The sequence below is a fragment of the Amphibalanus amphitrite genome, unplaced genomic scaffold (genome assembly GCF_019059575.1).
Source record: "Amphibalanus amphitrite isolate SeventyFive unplaced genomic scaffold, NRLGWU_Aamphi_draft 000021F_arrow, whole genome shotgun sequence".
Classification (NCBI taxonomy): Eukaryota; Metazoa; Arthropoda; class Thecostraca; order Balanomorpha; family Balanidae; genus Amphibalanus; species Amphibalanus amphitrite.
This window is the reverse complement of record NW_024881517.1, coordinates 1714069-1736096: the sequence shown is the minus strand read 5'-3', so window position 1 is coordinate 1736096 and position 22028 is coordinate 1714069. Positions and strand designations below refer to the sequence as shown.

The window sequence follows — 22028 nt, the reverse complement described above, 5'->3', positions numbered from 1 at the left end:
ATACCCATTTTTACCTCTTTGTGACGTCATTTCTAGGGGAAAACGGGTCATAAAGGTTTCCCTCTACCGGGGCCTTTTTTCCCCCTACCGAATCTGTGCTGTGCTGAATCTGTGCTGAATCTGTGCCAACTTCCGTTACATTGTATGTCGTAGAAACGCGAAGGAGTTGGTGCACGGCCTTGGCTGGTGCTGCTGATAATCTGCGTTTGAAAGTTATTTAATTGCGGTAAGTAGCTACTATTTTCTATTGGCCAATAATTACAAGACCAATACTGATCCGTTCCCATCGGGCATTGTCATGAATATTTGTATTTGTAAGTAGAAGCCGCATTGGATGGGGATGGGTGGTGAAATCTTATTTTTGTCAGAAACTCATCTTTCACAATTTATGATAATTTTATAACCTTGATGCAGTTTTACTCTAATATATCAATATGGGCTTTGGGTAAATTCTTTCAACCATGAGAATTTTATATACCTAGGTACCTAAGGGAACAAAAAAGGGGCGGTACTATTTTCTGGATTATTTGCCAGCTGGCGCCGTATGTTGGCAGTGAGTCTGGCACTAGCAGAGCTTGTTATGTATCAATGCTAGGTATGCACAACTAAATTCCTGCCTATTAATTTTTCTATAAGTGCTATTTTTACTTTTTAGTGTTCATGTCCCTCTACTTACTACTACAGTGTTTATATCAAGAAACGCCACAGCTATTGTACGTCGCCAGCTGGCCAGTGGCCAGTCAGCTGATTTTATCTAGTTGTTAATAAAACCCTAAAAAAGGATAGCAAAAACCTCAATTCAGCATCATAGGTGGATGTTTGTGCTGAGATAGGGATGCCTGAACTCTCCAAGTTCCACACAGGCTTGGCTTTGAAGCTGTAGTAGACGGTAGGGATTAAGTTCACTGCTGGGGTGGCACCAGATTTGCCGCTCCCAGGCACCCCCAGCTCGGCAGAAAGTTCAGTAAATCTAAAGATGAAGGCCGCGTTCGATGTCTCCTCGGACGAAGAACATTCTACGCAGAATATTCTATTTTGCGTTCAAAGAAGCACACAGTCGGACGACGAGACCGGCCATTTTGTGCGCCACTTACGCAATGTGCGTCAGTTTTGAAAAAGGCCCAAGTTTACATTTCCATAGAGACCGCTCACAAATGTCAACAACATATGTACACAGCTGCTGCGCCGCTTTTGAAATACGCGCCATCATTGCCTCTCTGCCCACCGTAGTACGCTCAAAAGATTCTGCGCGGACGGCAAAGATTCTACGTGACGTCACGTAGAATCTTTGCCGTCCGTGCGACATCGAACGGCATTTTGGGCCCGGACGGCATAGAATCTTCGCCGTCCGGGAGACATCGAACGCGGGGGAAGTCAGAGCTGAGTAGGTAGATCCAAAGCATAATCTAACCAAACCAAACCTAACCTTACCTACTAACCTACTAACCTTCGACCTACGTACATTTCATACAACCTATATGCCTACAACCTACCAACCTACTACCTACCTACCAACCTACATATCACTCAGATAGCAGACTTCATAGTTCATCTTCACATATAGCCAAAGTTCCACATGTGCTCAGCGCTGCCTGTTTTGCCTTACCTACATCAATATTGAAATTCCTTGCTGGCATTTTCTGGCTCATCTCTGGGGAACTACTCAGACATTGGGAATTTGATCCATCAGAATCTGAGGATGCCACCAACCTGGCAGCCTTGAGCCTGGTAGGTCATAAAAAGAAGCTGACTGAAGTTCTGAACAGCACCCATGTTTATTCACATGTTCAGGCTAGCAGATTTGCAATGTTGTGAAAGAGAGATGGAAAGGAATGAGCAGGAGAGACAGGCACTGAGCTCTGGACACACCAAATGAAGTAGCCTTTCAGCTATTGTTTGGACTTTGGTGAGCTGAGATAGCTGGACTTAAGCATCTTTCATTAAGGGTGACAACTGACAAGTAGGTGACCTACAAATAAAACACCTTGTTGCTTTCACAGAAAAACAAATGTATATATATAAATTTTTACCAACAACAGGTCAAAACATCATGGCCATTGGCCTTCCATAGTTACACCTTTGTGTTGTTATGGTAGTTACTATAGTCTATAGGAAGAAAGTTTGAGCATTTCAGTTGCTACTTTTTAGCCTTTTAGTTGCAATAGGTGTGAAAAGAGCATGTTATTGACCATGCTTTACTGGTCATGGACCTCTGACAGTGTCAAACATAATCTGATACATATAGTTAGGGGCTAGGGCAATATTTGATGGCATTCTTTAATACAGTGTGGCCAAATTGGTTTAGCGTTAGGGGGAGGATGTATAAAAACAGTCGTATGAGGATGTCACTATTTAAAAAAAAAAATCGTCTTCAGTGTCATTTTAGGTGCAGTTTTTACAAGTTATGTGGAAAAACTATAGGTACCTGACGTCAAGCTCTGGTGGAAAGTAAAAAAAAAAAATCAAATATTGTCATCAAAGATGAAAAAACATTGCAAGCGCGAAAGTACGAGTATGACGGTGTGAATCGTACATTGGAACATTTTTAGTCTTTATTCCTTGACAAGGTATGCTTTCACAACAAAAACGTTGTGATGATGTAATTTTAAAATTTCTGAGGATGTCATTATACTTTTCATTGGGGGCGACTTTCCCCGCAACATCACCAATTTGGCCACACTGCTTTAATAAATCATAAGTGATTAGCAAAGGCTTCACAACCAAACATATTTTGACTATAATTAAGACGAAAAGTGCTTGGAAAAAGTCTTTGGATTGGCGAATTTTATTGTTATTAAGTTAATGTCTTTAATTAAAATATACATTTTTAGACAAATTATTTTGTTCAACCTTGCTGTATTCTATGTTTCGCCTTGCCGTACCAGTTTGAATGATTGTTTTCAGTGTCATTGGACGTCCTTCAGTGATTGTTGAATCATATTTTTAAGTGATGACGTGGATGGTCTTTAGATTGATAAAGTTGAACCCCAATAGAACTCTGAACAGGTGATCAAGTCCAATGTTGTTGCTAGTCTTACTGGCATTTTTAAGCTGTAAAGCAATGAGATGAATCATGAAATGTAAATATTTGCTTTTGTTGAGCAACGACATTATGCAAGCCACCATCAAAATAGAACACCGGAGTGGGTATGAGTATGAGTCGCTGCCAGTGTTGGCCCTGACCCGTACCATCCCTCCGACAACGACTGGACCCGTGCCCTCCGCTGCCAACAGCGGCCGGCATGTAAGCTCTGACCTGTGCCCTCCCCCGCCGACAGCGGCCGCCATGTACCAGCTGTCGCCGAGCAGTTCGGGCGGCGGCGGCAGCAGCCGCGAGCTCGACTCGTACATCGAGTCGCTGCGCTACCCCTTCTGCCACGACGTCTCCAAGTACGAGCGGATGGCCAAGATCGGCCAGGGCACCTTCGGCGAGGTGTTCAAGGCGCGCCTCAAGACGGACCGCTCGCGCATCGTGGCACTCAAAAAGGTGCTGATGGAGAACGAGAAGGAGGGTTTTCCGATCACGGCGCTGCGCGAGATCCGAATCCTGCAGCTGCTCAAGAACGAGAACGTGGTCTCGCTGCTGGAGATCTGCCGCGGCCCGGCCAACGCGGCCAACAAGCACCGCTCCACCTTCTACCTGGTGTTCGAGTTCTGCGAGCACGACCTGGCCGGCCTCCTCTCCAACATCAACGTCAAATTCAACCTGGGCGAGATCAAGAAGGTGATGCAGCAGCTGCTGAACGGACTCTACTACATCCATCAGAACAACATTCTGCACAGGGACATGAAGGCGGCCAACGTGCTCATCACCAAGAACGGCGTGCTGAAGCTGGCCGACTTTGGTCTGGCGCGCGCCTTCAGCAAGATCTCCGGGACGCGGAACCGCTACACGAACCGGGTGGTGACGCTGTGGTACCGGCCGCCGGAGCTGCTGCTCGGCGAGCGCAACTACGGCCCGCCGGTGGACGTCTGGGGCGCCGGCTGCATCATGGCCGAGATGTGGACGCGCTCGCCCATCATGCAGGGCAGCTCGGAGCAGCACCAGCTGACGCTCATCTCGCAGCTGTGTGGCTCCATCGGGCCGGACGTCTGGCAGGGCGTCGAGGAGCTCGACCTCTACAACAAGGTGCAGCTGCCCAAGCAGCAGAAACGCCGCGTCAAGGAGCGCCTGAAGCCCTACGTGCGCGACGCGTACGCTTGCGACCTCCTTGACAGGATGCTGACGCTGGACCCGGCTAAGCGGATCGACTCGGACACGGCGCTGAACCACGACTTCTTCTGGACGGACCCGATGCCGACCGAGCTGGGCCGCATGCTGGAGCAGCACAAGCAGAGCATGTTTGAGTTCCTGGCGCCGCCGCGGCGCGGTATGCCCGCCCGGCCGGCCGTGCAGCCGCAGCAGCAGCAGCGCGCCGTGGTCGACAACATCTCCAGCTACCAGGATCGCGTGTTCTGAGACTGAGCAGTGCTCCGCCGCCGTGCCAAGTGACTTACCTCTGGCTGGCCGCAGGGGCTGCCCTCTGGCGAGAGGAGGCAGCGCCGACCAGAGCCCAAACTGTGATAGGTGCGGCGCGTTAAGACGTCTTCAGCAGGCACATCACACGAACTGGGTGCTGTGCAGCTACATACAATCCACATGGCCCGTGAGTAGGCCATGCTTTGTTAATTGTGCTCTTCCAGGCACTGAATCTGATTTGTGTATTGTATAATAAAATGTATGTTGTAGTAGCATGATGTTTATCATTTCTGCTTATCGAGTGACAGCTTCTCTACAAGCAAAATTTAGATCGCTGAGACTACTTCATGCTCTGGACTGTTCATCGGCTACCTTTCTTGCCATACCGTGCACCCCCAACACCCTCGCTTGTCCCCTGCCGAAACTGAAAATGATCATTAATTCGACACTGAAGGTCACGATCATAATCCAACTAGTTCAATTTAGGTGTAAATGAGTGAAATCGCAGCAGTCATGGTGATCGGCTGTTTCTTTTTTCATCTATTCTATTTTTGCTTAATCATCCGCTTTTTGTGGAGTGTGGAGCACAAGCGGAAGCGATTTTTCTCGGTTGACGACCTCATGACTTGTTTGGTAAATGGTCTAGTTTGCACAAATGGTGCTATCTGATGAATTCAATGTTGCAGGCTTGTGGGAACGTCTTGTTGGGTAGAGGGTATCAACATCTGGAGTCGCTAAATACCAATTACATTCACTAACATCCATTTCATTTGCATTTACCACAAACTAGCTTATGATGGTGTCTGTTCATGGCATTACGGTGCAATTACCGTGCTCATTGTGTCAATGGTGTCTGCGTCACAGATCCCTAGCTGTAGCTATTCATTGTCCCCCTGGCCCACCGAAGTTCAGTCTGTGTGAACCCGTCATGTGGTCTTCGTTTGAGGGTGGGTTGCATCACTGGTGGCTCGGTGCTCGGTTAGAAATGTTCGCTTTTCAGTAGAGCTCAGACGGCGAATTTTGCCGCCCTGTGTTCGCTGTATAGGCGAGGACAAAGGAGAACAGTAGCGCTGTCTGGCTCGTATAGCCGGTCGAGCTGCGTTTTGTGCTGGTCTGAGTGATTTATTAGCTTCATTACGGTGCGCGCACTCGAGTCGCTATCGGCTCTAACTGCCCCTAATGGCGTCTGGTCGGCGATGGCAGCTGGCTGCATCCTGGAGCGGCGGGCAGTGTGTCACCTGTGGGCGTGGGGGCCGGACGATGGGCGTGCCACCGAGACCCAGCAGCGCCGTCTCCAAGTGGTGCGCCCAGGAGGTGGACCTGGGCTGTCCGGACGCGCCGGCGCCCGTCCGCCGACCGGCCACCACCATAGTGATCCGCAGCGGCCGGCTGGGGGAGCGCAGCCCGGCGGGCGCGGCGCGCACGGCCGTCTCGGTGGAGCGCCGCTCTGGGTCGGGCCGGCCGGCCGGCGCCGGTCCGCGGCCGCCGCTCTGGCGCCGGCTGCTGTCGCGGCGCGGCCTCCACCTGCAGCTGCAGCTGGTCTGGCTGCTGGTGGCGCTGCTCTGCGTGGCCGTGCTCATCGCCCAGATCGTAGACCGCATCCAGACGCTCGGAAACCCGCCGATCGGCACCGAGAGCCGGCGCGTCTACAACACCAGCATGTACTACCCGGCCGTCACCATCTGCCACATGGAGGGCTTCAAGCGCTCCGTGGTGAGTCGCTACAACCAGAGCTGGGACCGCAACTCGCGCGCGTTCCAGGCGCGCTGGTCGCGCTTCCCGTGGCAGTCGGCCACGCTGGAGCAGCTGTGGACAGAGGCCAGCTACTCGCCCCAGGAGACCATCATGACCTGCCAGCTGGGCGACGGCCGCAACGACGGCGTGTGCCCCGTCTGGGCCGGCCTGGCCGACGGGCTGCGCTCGTTCGAGCTGAGCTGGCAGCTGCAGCCGCTGTCGGGCGGCTGCACCACACTGCGGCCGCGCGCCGACCTCCACCCGCGGCCCGGCATCGAGACCGGCATCCAGCTGTACCTGCGCAGCGACCCGGACGAGTACGTCAGCCCCGGCATGGGTGTCGGCTGGACGGTGACCGTGCACGACCCCAAGTACAACTGGTCGGACCTGGCGCTCGGCTGGTACGACTCTCTGAGCGTGCTCACCGGTGACCGGGTGCAGGCCAAGCTGGAGGGCAGCTTCCACTCGTCGGTGCAGCGCCAGGACGCCTCCTGCGCCGACGTCAAGGACTACAACGTCGCCTCGTGCCACTACAACTGCATCGCCGACCGGCTGGAGGCCAAGTACGGCTGCCGGCCGCCGTGGATCGCCGGCGCCCAGCCGCTCTGCAACGACTCGGCCAGCTTCGAGCCGCTGCTGAGCAGCGTGGTGCGCCGCGAGGACTCGCTCTACAGCGAGTGCCTGGCGCGCTGCATCCGACCGTGCGACAACAACTTCTACAGCCTGTACGTGATGTCGGTGAGCGGCGCGGCCGAGCTGCTGGCCAACAACATCAGCCAGGTGCAGATCTACTACCCGACCGGCCTGACGGCGCGCGCCGCCCAGTACCGCGCCTACAGCGGCATCCAGTTCCTGGCCGACGTCGGCGGCCTGCTGGGACTCCTGCTCGGCGTCTCCGTCCTCTCCACCGCCCAGGTGATCAAGGACGGCTGCCTGTGGGCGGCGCGCCGCTACTGGCGGCTCGAGGAGGAGGACGACCAGTGGGACGAGGAGGCGCACGAGCTGGTGGCCGCCGCCAGCTGCGGCATCGCCGGACAGACCGCCAAACGCTAGGAAGCGGCGAACGAAACGCACGGCCCGCCACAAGCTAGGGAGCAGCGAGCGAGGCGGACGGCCCGCCACAAGCTAGGGAGCAGCGAACGAAACGCACGGCCCGCCACAAGCTAGGGAGCAGCGAGCGAGGCGGACGGCCCTTCTAATGCCAGGGAGAGGTGGGCGAGAGGACATCTGTCCCCCCATGTTAGGGAAAGAGGTGCAAATTGGCACAGTGGCGAATCTATTACGTGTTTACTACAATTAACGTGTTTGTCGAAGTTAACGACTGGGATGCATTCAATATCCGTTACCCACTTACAATAAGGAACATTTATTTGTTCTTTTAGTAAAGCAGATGAGTGGCATTTGTTAATTCAGTTAATATCCGCAAAGTTTGCGCCTCACTGGATTTCTTGTTTCATACTTATTACTTACTTCATGCAAATAGCTGTTCGAATCTATTCGTGAAACTTAAAGGTACGTAGTTAGTACGTACGATGGACACAGTAACGATTCCATCACATTAGTTCACAAAGATGCATAATTCTTCTATTTAGGCGATGCATTCAATAAACTGGCTACGACTACGAGTATACTTTAGAAAAGAAATGCTTCACAATATGGACGTCGGACGAACGCCGATTCATGACTGAAGTGTTCTCGATTTCGTGTGTTCCATCGGGTAAGGCGGCTTAAATTAGGTATATAGCGGCATGGATGCCATGCATGGCCCTGGTTATGGTTAACTTAAAATATGGCCCATAGATGTCGCTCGTTGAGAACGCCTGATGTTACACTGTACCGCAGTACTTGCAGTATATACAACTTAGACGTTACGAACGTATTTAACTTCAAAGCTATTTCAGATGATGTGATACGTATAATTAATTCATTATTTTTATCAAGGATGGGATAGATAACACACAAAGATGTAATAAAATTGCCGTTTATTTCTTCCAAATGCATATAAATGAAGCTATTTTGATTTCCTAGCAGCTTGCTTTCATCAATTTATTTCCTTGACGCCAGCTCTGGCGCGCTAAAGACAAAATAAGCGTGGCTGGTTGTCGTGGTGGCGGCTGCGGTTCGCGGTTGTTGGAGGGGTTGGCGTCGTTCCAAGGGGGTTTTATTATTGATTATTCATGAATCAATTTAAACTCTAAAAGCGAGGTCCGACCACATATAAGGCATCAGCATGGGCTACATGTCAGTGATTTGCTGTGGAGAAGTCGGCAATGCAGCATTCATTGGCTGTGGAGGAGAGGTCAAGTTATTGAATGACTGGTAAGTTGGGATCAAGATGCATTGCGATATTTTGAATGTTGAAATGAAGTTAAGTTTTGTGCAGTTAAGCTGTTCTCATTTTGATATTGGCTAGTTAACACGCTGGTATCAGACTCATATGTAAAATGCTGTGGCATGGCCCAAACTAAATGAGTTTGAGTTTTGCTTTGGTCTGGGTACGCGACCTTGTGTGCAACGCTAAGCCATACATAGTGATAGTCAGACTATCTAACGCTAAGCCATACATAGTGATAGTCAGACTATCACTGCATGATAGTCTGTTACTATGGAATTAAGTAATATCTCAACTGGGACAGTTGGTAACTGTGTCCGATTGTCATGTAATGCAGGGGTTGGGAGCTTACATACATACAACTATCAAGATGCCTTAACATGCAAAAGAATTTTTGATTTGTGATTAAGCTATCCACTGTATATCTTTTTTAAGATACTGCACAGTGCACAACTTGTAAAATGTAATAGGTACTTCTTATTCCCTATTATAGACCAGTTCTTATGATATACATCTGTGGCCTTTACATTAATTTGTGTTGTGGAAGGTGTCTTACAGCTGTGTCAGTGTGTGTGTGTAATGTGACAGTAAGTTGTAACCGTATCTGTTTAACTTCCAGTGGTGAGTTGAAGAGATTCACATTCCCCCCTGTGACTACTGCAAAACACCCAACCAAGGCCAATGGAGAGGAGGCAGGAGATGAGCCACAGGAAAGGTGAGTACCTACGCTGCTGCTGACTCAGCTGATTCATTTGTGTTTCATGCAACAAATTAAATAATGATGAGGAACTTTGCAGATGCAAGACATTTCAGATGAAACCATACAATACAGACCTTTTTATCAACCTGTCTAGATGTAGATCATTGTATCAATAGGACAGTCTGGCTCATCTAAGACTTGATGCCTAGATCAAGATGTGTTGGTAGTTTGGCTCATATTGCACCTGGTTAGTCTGATAATGAACTTGTCCACTTGACAAAATGCAACGGATATGCTGGACCATATCTATGTACCTACATGTAAATATGTCATGCTATTTTAATATTTTCCCCTGGGAGCTCATAGTTTGTAGCTCAGACACAGACAGTTAGGGTCAATGTAAGGCCTGCAGTCTGCACATCATCTTTTACATTGTGTTTTAAGCTTACATATATTTATTGTCACAACATCATTTTTGTGTTGTTGACTGTGTGCTAAACACACCAAGTGTAGCATTCGTCCCATATAGCGCCGTTTGTCGCCCTCCGCTCTCTCAGAGACGAGCAGTCGTCGGGCCGCGTGCTGGGCGTCTGTGTTTCCCCGTCCGGGCGCCTGGTGGCAGCACTGAATGACCACAAGACGGCGTGCGTGTGGCGGGCCGAGGACGGCGGCCGGCTGGCCTCGTGGCAGACGACGCGCAAGGGCAGCTGCCTGACCTTCTCCCGCGACGAGCAGGCGCTCCTGGTGGCCGGTCAGTCAGAGAGACAGACACAGACAGTCGGGTCAAATTAATCCACCATCTGATGAAAACGAATTAATAGATGTTGATGGTCTATTTAGAGGAACACGTTTCTATTTTAATTTTCGACATATCAATGTTTCTTTGTTGCTGTTACGTTTTTTCATACAAACATGTCAAATATGAGTTATATCAATCTTGCAAAGTGCTGCGTTAAGTATCTGGTTGGAGTTCATTGATTATGTGAGAGTTCCTTACTGGCGAATGTGCTCAACATGATCCTTCAATGTCGTTTCCCTTCCATCATTTCACTCGTCTCATACACAGCTGGATGAATGGTCGCTTTGCGTTTTCTAAGGCTGTTTCACTGTTTTCAGATAAGTCTGGAGACGTTTACAAGTGCCAGCTGGGTGAGCCAGAGACAAAACCGCAGCTCATCCTAGGACACATCTGCATGGTTCTAGATATGGTATGAGGAGTTCAGTTTTGAATTTTATGCTGTGTTTGATATTTCTCTCACTGCAGTATGTGTCTTCTATCTGGCAACTTTTGACCTGTGGCCTTTCCTTGGTGTATCTACAAACAACCTACACCTGTTGGCCTGGGCCTCCCTCTGTGTGTGACCTATCTCCCTATACTTTGTGACCTTTGACCTCTCACAATATGTGTGTTTGACCTGCTGACCCTCCCCTCAGTGTGTGACTGGTAACGGCCGCCACCTGCTGACCTGTGACCTCTGACTGCTGACATCTGACCTCTGACCCTCCCCAGTGTGTGACCGGTGACGGCCGACACCTGCTGACCAGTGACCTGTGACCTCTGACTGCTGACCTGTGACCTCTGGGCTCTGACATCTGACCTCTGACCCTCCCCTCAGTGTGTGACCGGTGACGGCCGCCACCTGCTGACCTGTGACCTCTGACTGCTGACCTCTGACATCTGACCTCTGACCCTCCCCAGTGTGTGACCGGTGACGGCCGACACCTGCTGACTTGTGACCTGTAACCTCTGGGCTCTGACATCTGACCTCTGACCCTCCCCTCAGTGTGTGACCGGTGACGGCCGGCACCTGCTGACCTCGGACCGCGATGAGAAGGTGCGCGTCACCCGCTACCCCAACACGTGGTCGATCGCCGCCTACTGCCTGGGGCACACCGAGTTCGTGTCGGCGCTGTGCCTGACGGCGGCCGGCCGGCTGGTCACCGGCGGCGGGGTGAGTGGAGCGTCCTCTCTCCCGGGGGCGGGGTGAGTGGAGCGTCCTCTCTCCGGGGTGGGGAGAGGTGGTGCGGGTAGGGAGGGGGCTGGGGTTCTCAGGAGGAGTGGGCGCTGGAGAGCGAGTCTGGTGGAACGATGCTGCTGAGTTAGTGTTGGTGGCAAAGCTAACAGAATAGAAAATGCTACGAAATGGTGCCAGTATGTGCATCTCCTCTATGAATTGGCTTATAGTGTAACACAATATAGTCTGTAGATACAAATGCCATTTATAGGTAGGTTAGGACGTTTTTCGATTAGTTCTCATTTTTAGAATCTGAACTATGCTAGCTGTTTGCTCTTGATACCTGACACGCATATCATTATCGTCGAATGTTACATAACGTGTTTACTGTTATCGCTTCTGTATTATCATGACCCATAAAGTAAACTGCGCACGGCACTGTAGCCGAACTATTTATGTGTCGAATGTTTGCTCTGATATTAATATGAAAGTAATCGGGTACTGCCAGTGTACCAGATCAACGCTATCGCTATCACACGATCGGCGTGCGTTGTTGCTGGCCAACCTGCAATATTTTCGTCGTCCGCAGAGATATCGAACCGCTCTCTGTGTTTTACTCGGTTGATACGTTACCCGGGGGCCAATACAAGACGGGGCGGGCAAGCATGTGTATTAGGTCTTATGATGCTGATTTTTGTGCTTTTTCAGGATATGACCGTTCGTCTTTGGGACCCGGAGTCAGGTCGCCAGCTGGCGTGCTGTCCAGTGACGGCTGAGGGAAGTGATAGTTCAAATAGCGAGCAAAAGGTGGCGGTGGTGTCGATCGTCGCTGTCCAGGCCGGGGAGGACAGTCTGCTCGTCGTTCGGGTTCACAGGTATGTGTCGGCTGCACCATCACTGACCGGGCCGCTGGTGTTGTCATCTGTCCTCACTGTTGATATGGGGTTACCGTATGGGGTAGGTACCGTACAGAAAATATTACCTCGGGTTAGTGTTGAAGTTGGTCATGGCTCAGCCAAGCTCAGGCGGATTGTTTTTGTTGCCGGGACACGACTATGCATTTTTTGGTCACCAGCCTTTACATCTCGTCCAAAACCTCGTGGGTTATTAGAAACCAGGTCTTTGGATAAGCATTTGAGCATGCTTGGCAGTTGGCTATATCGGTGACCATACCACCAGCAGTATTTCACGGTATCGTAGTCTTGGCGGACCCGCGCTAGTCCACCAATGAAATATGGCCCCGAGGTCGGCCGGTCGCGACACGGCGACAATATAGCTACCAAACGAGCGCCGAAATGGCCCGGCCATCCCCTATCGCCGGCGGTCACTGGCCGCTGGAGGTGTGAATCATTGAGATAACCCGCTACCGAACTGTCGCCCCACTATTGATGGCTCACAGATATAGGCCGGGCTGACCGATCGGGAAGCGGTGTGTTGTTCGGAAAGGTGTGAATCAATGCCCCGCCACCCACGTCTGGTGTATGTTTAGCTCAGACGGGATAAGTGGAGCGTACATTCCGCGTTATAGGTGAGCGCAAACAGGCGAGTCTGTTCCGCCGGCGGCTGTTTGTCCCGGCTCTCAGAATGTAGGTAGCGGGGAACGAAACATTTCTCATATTTACTGCAACGCGGCTCTTAGAGTAGTTTACTTACGTCTAGGACTCTAGAGCTCGCTTCTTTATTGAGAGAATTCTTTCTGATGTATTTTATTTCACATTTCTAGGCACGACGCTACTCTTTAGGTGTCTCCTGGGTAGCATATTGAATCTCAGATCTCGGGTATCACAATATCATAAGTCAGTTCTCCGAGAACGGATAAAAGCTCGTTTTTTTCCGCGCTGCCCGCCGGTTCTCTAGTAAGGGGCTGCTTTGACGTCGGTGCAGACCGGTATCGCCCGGCCTGCGCTGATGGCGTCAAACAAACCAATCAGTCTCTGGGGCTGAACCCGGGGCGCCCTCATTTGTCGCTGCTCGCCGGCCGAGCGCTGACGCCACGGCGGCTCCCGTGACGCACTGATGTGGGTGATGGCGTCTCGCGCGCTCTCCGTCTGACGTCAGCGCCGCCGTCACCTCATTGTCTTCTGTGGGCGGCCGAGCGGTGGTGATGTATGGCCGATCTGCGCCGCTCCCGGCGGTACAGCGCGGCTCATTTGTGAGCGGGTAATGCGGCGAGGGGACGCGCTCGGCCGGGATATTGCGTCACGGAGTGTGAGTGGCGAGTGATGAGCAGAGAATACCCGATACGCGTCCCGCCGATCGGGGGTAACACGCAGAGAAATGACGTGCAGCGCAGCGTCGTCGGGGGTTTTAGGGGCGCGTTCCGGCGGCAGAGTGGCTGCTCAGTGCTCTGTCTGGTGCGCCGTCCCAGGTCGGTGGTGGAGGATCTGCTCTGACCCGGGTCCTGCGCTGTGCGGGGGACATACACCGCTCCCCCGGGTCCGCTAAGACGTGTGAGTGTCTCGGGGACACCGTGTCACAGCGCCAGTGCCGCGCCGGGCCGCTGTATAAAACAGGCGAGCTGCGGGGCCGCCCTCGCAGCGCCGCGGACCCGGCCGGCGGCACACCGAGCGACATTGACATTCACCGGAGCCGGCGCCGACGAGCCTGTTGAAGGCAGGTCGCTCGGGGCCAGCAAACGGTCATTATCGTATTCAGCGGCTGCCTCGGTCGGTGCTCCAATATAGATGCAAATCCATGTCGCCGCCGCGACAGACAGATACAAGAGCGAGTGGAAACTGCACGGAACCAGTGGGAACTCCACGGGGGCAGAGTGGAAACTCGCCCGGTCGGCGGGCGAAAACGGATGTGCTGCGACAATAAGCACGCCGAGCACGAGTTGTGGCCCGGTTACGACAGCAATATTCTGCTCGACAAATGGCCACTCTCACTGGCCGCCGTTTGTCACCGTTCTGCGGCCGAGGGATTCGATGTTCGTCCGGGCGGGGTGGCGACCGGCGGCTGCGCGCTTCGCTCCAGGGCTGTGGTCGCGGTCATTGTCATATGCTCGTATGGGGAATCAGTGCCAGCGAGCGGTAACGAGAAAGGAGTCAGCCACCTTTATTTGACGTGCCACGCTGTAAACATTTCCGGTGCAGGAAAGTTGTTTGTTGGAATGTGTCGGGTTTTAGGCGCCCGACCAAAACAGCCAGCGTGGTACCGACGAGTCGATCAGTGACGGCCGGGCGGGCCAAAGTCAGTCAGTCGCGTACCGACGAGTCGATCAGTGATGGCCGGACCAAAGTCAGTCAGTCGCGTATTGATCGGCTGGGACAGGACCGCATGACTCGTGATTCAGTGATGGGGCTCGCCGGCCGGGCCGTTAATATGCGAGCGGCGGCTGATGTTTCAATCGCTGCCCGCGGCGCTTACAAATACTGCTACGGCATCGATCGATAAGCGGCAGCTCAATATGAAAATGCCACCGGTAATGAACATATGTACGTGAGTCGTGCCAGAGAGATTATGACGGACTACAAATGGGGTCTTTACTATTTTATGTGAACGATATGTGGAACTATTCGATGATTTCCATTAGGGAAGCGGCTTGCTCGACTGATGGTTCGCGGTAGATCTGAATATTTCTTTGGACACTGTGTATTGTGTAAGAATCAAAACGTATGCCAACGTCAACAGTGTGGTTTTGAAGCTTTAGACGTGTGTCGATGAGTGTATGCAACTCCCACTAATCGAATGCTTATCATGGCTGACCTACAATATTATAGCTGTGTCGTTTATATGTATATCATAATTATGCGGATGAAACGGTGCTGTTCAGTTATTGCCGTAAGGTACTGAATAGTAAATACTAAAGACCAATTTCTGCGTTGATGCACATTTTAGCACGGTAGAGCGCGCTACAGAGTCCTTGCTGTGCTCATTATCTTATATTACGTGCTTTCACAATCTGCTAGTGGGACATTTTTTCGTGACGTAATTGGAATTAATTAGTGCACCATTTCTACGTCACTACATCATCTTACGCTAAACGACACCTTAGAACAGCTAATGTGTTTTTACTTCGCCGGGTCATTTTCCAAAGGCGTCGCAATTTCCCAGATTAATTATTAATCTGTGCGGCCGTAAGTGAATTGCTGATGGCGGTGCAATACCATTATGTGCCACCGTGACGTCTGAGCTACTGCCGGCCTGAGCGTTTTGTCGTCAGAGGGGCCTTTCTGGGACGTCAGGGCGACCGCGGGCGATTTGGGGCGCCACAATGCCGAGTAGGAACTAGGGCCCTGTCCTATCTGTGCCCCACCCTGGTCTGGGAATCTACCTTCTGCGTATGATGTCCCAGGCACGGCTCGGGTTTGGTCGGTATGATTGGCTACCTGACCAGGCGGATGCATTAGTATTTGTCGACAAAATCGACATTCTTTGCTGCCTCAGACGTGTGATGGCACCCATGAAGGATAATGCCGGCATTGTTTGATAAGGGCCCACTCCAACCAGTAAACTCACTGCGACAACAAAGATGGATATGGATGAGTGGACGCAAACATCTTTTCGGGTGGCGCAGGCGGCCCAACTTATGCTATCAACTCTCATTCACGGTGCTGTGTGTCGGCTTCTGATCAGTTCGTTTGACTTGAATGACGGTATAGCCGACCGTTTAGCTCTTCTGTCCACTCATTTGTCTGGCTCTGCGCCCATGACTAGCCGAGTTGGTTCGTTCCTCTGATGGCGGTTGGTTGGTTTTTGTGGCCGTCAGCCGGCTGATGTGGCTCTGTCGGACGGTGTATCCCGTCGTCGTTCCGTTCCGGCCGGTGTTCCGGTGATCCTTCCGGTGAGAAAGGTCAGTCGCGGCGCCCGCCCCGCCGATCCGCCCGGCGATGGACGGCGCGAGCCGGCGGCTCCCGGCTCAGAGCGGCTCTGCCGCTGTCCAACAGCGCGCTCGTTTGTCGCTGCTGATGGACTCAGCGGCTCGCCGAACAGACCGCGCGGACCGCTCACGTACCGGCGCAGAGTCTGCCGCGGCGCCGGGCTGCGAGCGATCCGTCCAGTGGGGCTGAGCAGTCGTTCGGTCCATCTCGGGTCAGCTCCAGGTCGATCGGTCGGGTCGAGTCGGGTCGGGTCTCGCGGTACCCGGTCCGCCGCTGACCACTGGCGGCAGGACAGAGCCGATTCGTCGCTCCGCTCGCCCGTTCAGGCCGGCCGGCATGCGTGGCTAATGTACGCCATAAACTGGAGCTGGCTCGTAACCTATGGACGCGCCCGTAATGGGGCGATAGTTTTCAGCTGAAATACGTGCCGCCAATGCACCCGCGGGATTATTCAATTGCTGTGTTCGTGCTAAATTGCCGCTCTATGGGATCATATATTTTAATCTGTCTAGCTTCTCAATTGCGCGTGGCCCGAGGTGATGTATTGCGCAGTAGGTTTAACGGTATGCGTGATGTCCCCTAAGGAGCTATTTAGCTCATCTCTTGTTTTCCTTCCATAGAGAAGGAGTGCTTTGCAGCACAGCGCGAACCGGTTATATTGTTTCGTGGAGCTTCGAGGAAAATGTGGTGCGCTATCCCGAGGGTAGACTAACCGAGGAAGAGATGCATATTTATTTGGGATGCATATTTATTTGAGATACATATTTTTTTGTATATTTGATCCTCACTAATGACTTCTGTTTCCGCGGACCTAGCATCCGTTTCAGGTTCTACGGAACAGTGTATGTAGCTCCGTTGGTCCGTGTCGTCGGCTGGGTCGTCTGGTTACCACTGCTCTATGAACATTGAACAGGCATCTGAGGTCGGCTTTGACGGGTCGGCTCGCGGTCAGACGCTGTTTTTTATGCTGCCGGTGTCCCCGAAACTACTCCGGGCACATCTGCATCATTGAATCGAAACTCTGAGACCTCCGGGTCGGAAATTGAACGTGGGTGGTAGTGTAACACGGTTCTTTTGAATTATGCTGAAGTTTTCTCGCTAGGGTTGTTTTTGAGCCATTCCGTAATTTACCTTGACCCAATGCAGCTCGACCCTTGAACTCGAGCTAGTCACTCGGTCGTTGCAGAGATCGCTGAGCACCGTGCTCCCCGCCCATCTAACGGAACACCGTGTTACCCCGTCCATCTGCCGAAGCACCTGTCCTGTCCCTCCACCCGCTGGAACACCGTGCCCCCCCCCCCCCTCCACCCGTCCATCCGTTGGAGCACTGTGCTTCCCCGTCCATCCGTTTGAACACACTGATCCCGTGTCCTTGAGTCGGAGCACCGCGTGTTCCGGCTCCGTTGGAGGTGGTGTGGCGATAGTGGCGCTTCGCGCAGCGTTTCCCGGATAGAGAATCTCTGAGCGGCCGGCGCGTGTCCTATACCGCGCCTGGTGTCGGGGGTCCAGCGGAGTGCGGGCGATATCAATGTGATTTCTCACGTTACATTAGCATTAGTTCTCTTCCCTGGTTGATGTTGGCAGAAACTTATGGAATAGGGAAATGTAATTTCCGGTTACAGGACTCTGACCTGGCTCTGGCACTGGTTGAAATAATCTTTTTCGTTTTGCTTTCGTAGTTCCATTTTAGCAATCCAACTTAGTTCTTGAGAGCAGCATTCAATCTGCTGCTGTAAACATCTCTCTGATGTTGTCAGTATTTCATGCAGTCATGCTGTTGTTTCGCTTTGTGCGTTGCCGTTGGTATTCTATCCAGATGCGTCACAGCACATAGGCCCGTTCCTTATAATCAGTTAATGTCACTGTTGTCACTTTTACAAAGCAAAAGCAAAACTCGCACGCCTTTCAGCCGGACGTTCTTACGGACCCGCACCAGACCGCCATGGTTGTATTTCTACGGCGGTGGTCGGGTCCGGGAGATACCGGCTGTCGTAGCTGCTTTATACGTGCAAGCAATTTATGAGGCACCTTCTGCTCGTCCTGAATTATCACAGTCACATGATTAACGCCATGGTTAGTGGGAATTTGGGCGGCTTAGCTGCGAAAATTAACTATAAATCTGTCCTGAGTGTTTGAGAAGCGTTATTTCATTTGGCTGGCGAAATTAAGCCGGCGTTCCGGGCGAGAGCATGCGCTGCCGTCCTACACGCTAAGCAAACTGGCGCCCCGGCCGGGATCCGCGGCCCGCCGGTGTCTCTCCGTGCCTCTGGAAAGGAGTGGTGATCGGCAACGGATACAGCCTCCTCGCACCGTCGTAGGTCATGCTGCATGTCGTACATCTACATAATGTGGCAGACATTTGTGTAGAGTGTATTTCGTATCACTAAATAACGTAACGTACTGGCCGATCTCCAGACAGGCTCCTCACCAGATACTATAACCTTTACACACCATCATCGGTTCAATAAATGCATAATCCATATTCACTGTCTTCACATACATCATTTATAATCTTATACTCTGCTGGCTGTCTTGTTCACTCAGGGAATAAATAGTGCTGACATAAAAGAAACGTCGGTAATCATGCGCGAGCTGTAGCAAAGACAGGGAAGTCAAGAAGAGATATCACATGCCTGTGCCGCTTCACTCGGGGGTTGACGTGGCTGGCGGCGGACGCCGGCTCGGCGGGCTTGTGTTGGCACCGCCACTATTTGCTATTCGTGTTGGGTTGCAGTTTGTTGGGCTGTTAGACGGCTGCGCCCTGGCGTTTTCTGCGATTCCTGCCCTGAATTATTTCCCACAGTCGGGTAGTGCCAGCCTACTAAAAAACAGCCGGAGCGTACCGCTTGCGCTCCTTTACGCGGGCGCCGCGCTGCCAGGCGTCACGTCACGTCAGCTCCGTCACGGTGGGAGTGACGTCGTCACGTCGCTGGTGCATCTGTGGGGCGCGGGCACGGCCCATCAAACCCGGCGGCGGCGTCTCAATGTTGTGACAGGTGTCGAGACCGGGGACGGACGACCGGAGAGGCGTGATTAGTCATCAGTCGCAGAAGCTATGGACGGCTTAGTCGGTCTTCGGTCGGGGCCATCAGACGGGTTAGTCATCAGTCTATGGACGGGTTAGTTTGTCGTCCGTCGCGGCCAATATAGTCAGCTTGGCTGGTTTGTCGGTGACGTCGTCGGCCTTCCGGCTGTCTGCGGGGGCCGGCCGCAGTTTGGTCACGGCCTGGCAGCGGCCGGCGCGTCAGGCTGGAGGAGTATTAGGGTCGGTTGAGCCGCGCGCCGGCCGCGGACTAAGTCGGTCGGACGGGTGCCGTGTCGGTGGTCCGGGTCACGGCGGCGGTACGCCGCGTGGCGCCCCTCCGGCGGCCGTGTAATCGGTATTGATGTTGTCCTGTCCAGCCGGGGACGTTACGCGGTGGGTCTGGGGGTAATCGCGGGACCCAGCTGTCAGTGGTGTCCGCGGCAGCGACGGGAGTCAATACCGCCAGAGGGGAGCGTATCGACTGCTTCTGTTACACGGTGACTGCATCCACTGTCCAGTCCTGCTGGCGTACTGCGCAACCGACGGCAGCGGGGAATGCGCGGCCCCGTGGAAGGGTTGTCCAATTCGTGTGATGATAAGACCCTAATGCAAAGTCTAGTTATGTCGTTATGTTTGCAATGCGTCGTTTCCTGTCGTTAACACCTGTTCCTCATTCCGACGACAGGTGTTATTCGTCACGGCTACACGGGGGGAGTGTCGTAGTAGTCCGTAATGTTTAATGTCGTCGTGCTGGCGGCCTGTTGCTGTGTTGAGTGTCCAAGGTCAGTATTGATGTACTGAATGTCACATGCTTGATGTACTGCGTTGCAAGCTTCCTTAGTGCAGCTGGCAGTACGTTATGAAACATTGAAACATTGCAAACGATCGATTTCGATTGTTTTAGGACTGCTCGGGGGTTTGACTTCGATCTGTGAGTGATCCGCGAGTTCCCTTTTGGGCTGCTAAGCAGTGGAGAGTGTTAGCGACTTGTCTGACCAACTTCTCGGCAGGGTTGGCAGGGGGTGGCAAAAACTGGTTTTTGCCAGTGGTTTTAACCGGTTTAAACCGGCTGGCAGAAACCCCGGTGGCAAAAACTGGCAAAAACTGGATTAAACTCAGGTGGGCCAAACCACAACTTTTCTAGTTAGGAATGGATCTGAAATGTACAAATGCATTTCTTGATGTTATAGAGATGCACCAAACATTCTGAAGTTTGCCTCATTACTTATCCCTGCTTAAAATGTCTATGCATGTCAGTAGGCATCCACCACAGAATGTATTTCCATGTAGGGGAGTGGGGCAAGGCTGCCACGGTAGGGTGCAGTGCGCATATCAGTGGCAGATACCCCTTCGCACTTCTGATTGTGCAGGACTCACTCTTGCACTGGCTCATTTGTCACCCCCAAAAGGCGCCTTATGGAAAGCCCATGAAAATGTTTTTGAGTTATAGAACACTTCAACGGTCAATGTCACTTCTGGTTGAAAGCATAAAGCTTTCACCGAATTCTCCTAAAAATGTTTCATCTTTAAATCCATGTCTAGGCATATCATTGTGCTGGTTTTTAGTTTTTGCCAGTTTTTGCCACTTTTTGCCGGTTAAAACCGGTTTAAACCGGCAAATGGCATAAACTAGTTTTTGCCGGCAAAAATGCCAACCCTGCTTCTCGGCCAGTTCTGGCGGTGCCGACTCCGCCGGTGTGTGCAGAACTGCGGCGCCGACCCGGGCCGATAGCCGGGACGGCCCACAAAGCTCGGCTCCCGGTCACAGCGCGCCACGGCTCTCCGTTATTGGGGCCAGTCACGTGCGCCACTTGCTCACCGCCGCAGGATGTGCTACGCCTCATCTGCCGCGCGCTGCCGAACCGCGCGCCGGCGGCGGCAGTCACTGGCGGCTCCAGCGCCGTGGTCCATCTGTATTCTGTACTGACCGGACCCCGCGCTGAGTTAGGACCACCACTGACTGCCCCGCTCCTCCGGCAGCTGGAGCCGCCTGGTGGTGCTCTCCGTCTCCTGCGACTCTCTGACGCCCCGGCCGGACCTGGAGGGCGCCCTCCGACAGCCGGCGGCGCCCTGGGCGGTGGCCGCCGCCGCCGACCGGCTGCTGGTGCTGCGACCCGACCCAGAGGCGCCGCTGGTCGAGTACCGCGCCGCCGCCGACGGTCGGCTGACCCTACAGCCAGCCGGAGCGCGCGCCACTGCCGCCGCCCGGCTCTGTACCGAGCTCAAAGGTGGGTGTCGCGCGGCCGTGTCTGTCACCGTTAGCGTCACCGGATGGCGCGGGGACGGACGGAGCCGCGTTTGATGTGGTGATGGGTGCGCGGGTGTGACGACCGCTGCCGGCGCCGGCTCGGAATGGAATGAGGGCCGGACGGTCTGGGACGCGCGCCACGTGCCGCCGCACGGCTAATGGGGAGCTAAGAGGCTGTTTGGCGGTCTGCTCACTGTCCAGGTGTCAGGACAATCCCCAGGTGGACTGACGAATGTTGAACATTTGGAATTATGTTGGCATGATAATGAATTGATGTTTGTGAACTGCTGGTTATCACGGTTGCTGTATCCGCGGACTGCGTATGGTTGTCTTTAATTGCTATTCTTGTGAAGCATTTATGATTGATGGGGTTATCATAACTACCGTGCAGACTGTCCCTGGTCTTTATGACATTGTTGAATCTTGCCTCAGCTGACAATACCTTCACCTTCTCAACATCAGTCAGTCGTGTAGCGCAATGTGTCGTGTCCTCACAAATCCGTTATGTGTGCTCACAGAGACGTTCGAAGTTCCCGAGGAGGTCACCTGGCTGTTCAAACAGTGGTTCGACAACGTCGCCGACTACAAGAGCAAAAAGGAAGAACGACTGAGGGGCGAGAAGAAAACGAAGACGTCGGAAGAGAGCTCACCGAAGAGACTAAAAAGCGCGCCGGAATAAACGTTAGTCACGTAATGGCTGTTTGCTTGAAGGAGTCGCGTGCCAGTAGACGGAGTGGCGGAAAACACCGCAC

The 22028-nt window shown here is 52.8% G+C and overlaps 3 protein-coding genes across 4 annotated transcripts; all 3 read left to right on the top strand.

Annotated features, from left to right (window-relative positions):
* Positions 1–252: 252 nt before the first annotated feature.
* Positions 253–4731, top strand: LOC122391170 (cyclin-dependent kinase 9-like). 2 transcript variants are annotated; one of them, XM_043384853.1, is made up of 2 exons: positions 253–314; positions 3279–4731. In XM_043384853.1, exons 1-2 carry the CDS (start codon positions 299–301, stop codon positions 4457–4459), a joined length of 1197 nt encoding a protein of 398 aa, XP_043240788.1. In that variant the 5' UTR covers positions 253–298; the 3' UTR covers positions 4460–4731. The 2 variants fall into 2 exon arrangements, with proteins under 2 accessions (XP_043240788.1, XP_043240792.1); XM_043384857.1 differs by lacking the exon at positions 253–314 and adding an exon at positions 353–363.
* Positions 4732–5719: 988 nt separating this feature from the next.
* On the top strand, positions 5720–7246 carry LOC122391268 (acid-sensing ion channel 3-like). Its single transcript, XM_043385032.1, has 2 exons — positions 5720–5893; positions 5990–7246. Exons 1-2 carry the CDS (start codon positions 5720–5722, stop codon positions 7244–7246), a joined length of 1431 nt encoding a protein of 476 aa, XP_043240967.1.
* A 978-nt stretch (positions 7247–8224) lies between these two features.
* On the top strand, positions 8225–21970 carry LOC122391163 (tRNA (guanine-N(7)-)-methyltransferase non-catalytic subunit WDR4-like). Its single transcript, XM_043384846.1, has 8 exons — positions 8225–8512; positions 9145–9240; positions 9783–9976; positions 10342–10433; positions 11010–11177; positions 11889–12055; positions 21009–21256; positions 21795–21970. The coding sequence occupies exons 1-8, from the start codon at positions 8424–8426 to the stop codon at positions 21953–21955; spliced, it is 1215 nt and encodes a 404-aa protein (XP_043240781.1). The 5' UTR covers positions 8225–8423; the 3' UTR covers positions 21956–21970.
* Positions 21971–22028: the final 58 nt, after the last annotated feature.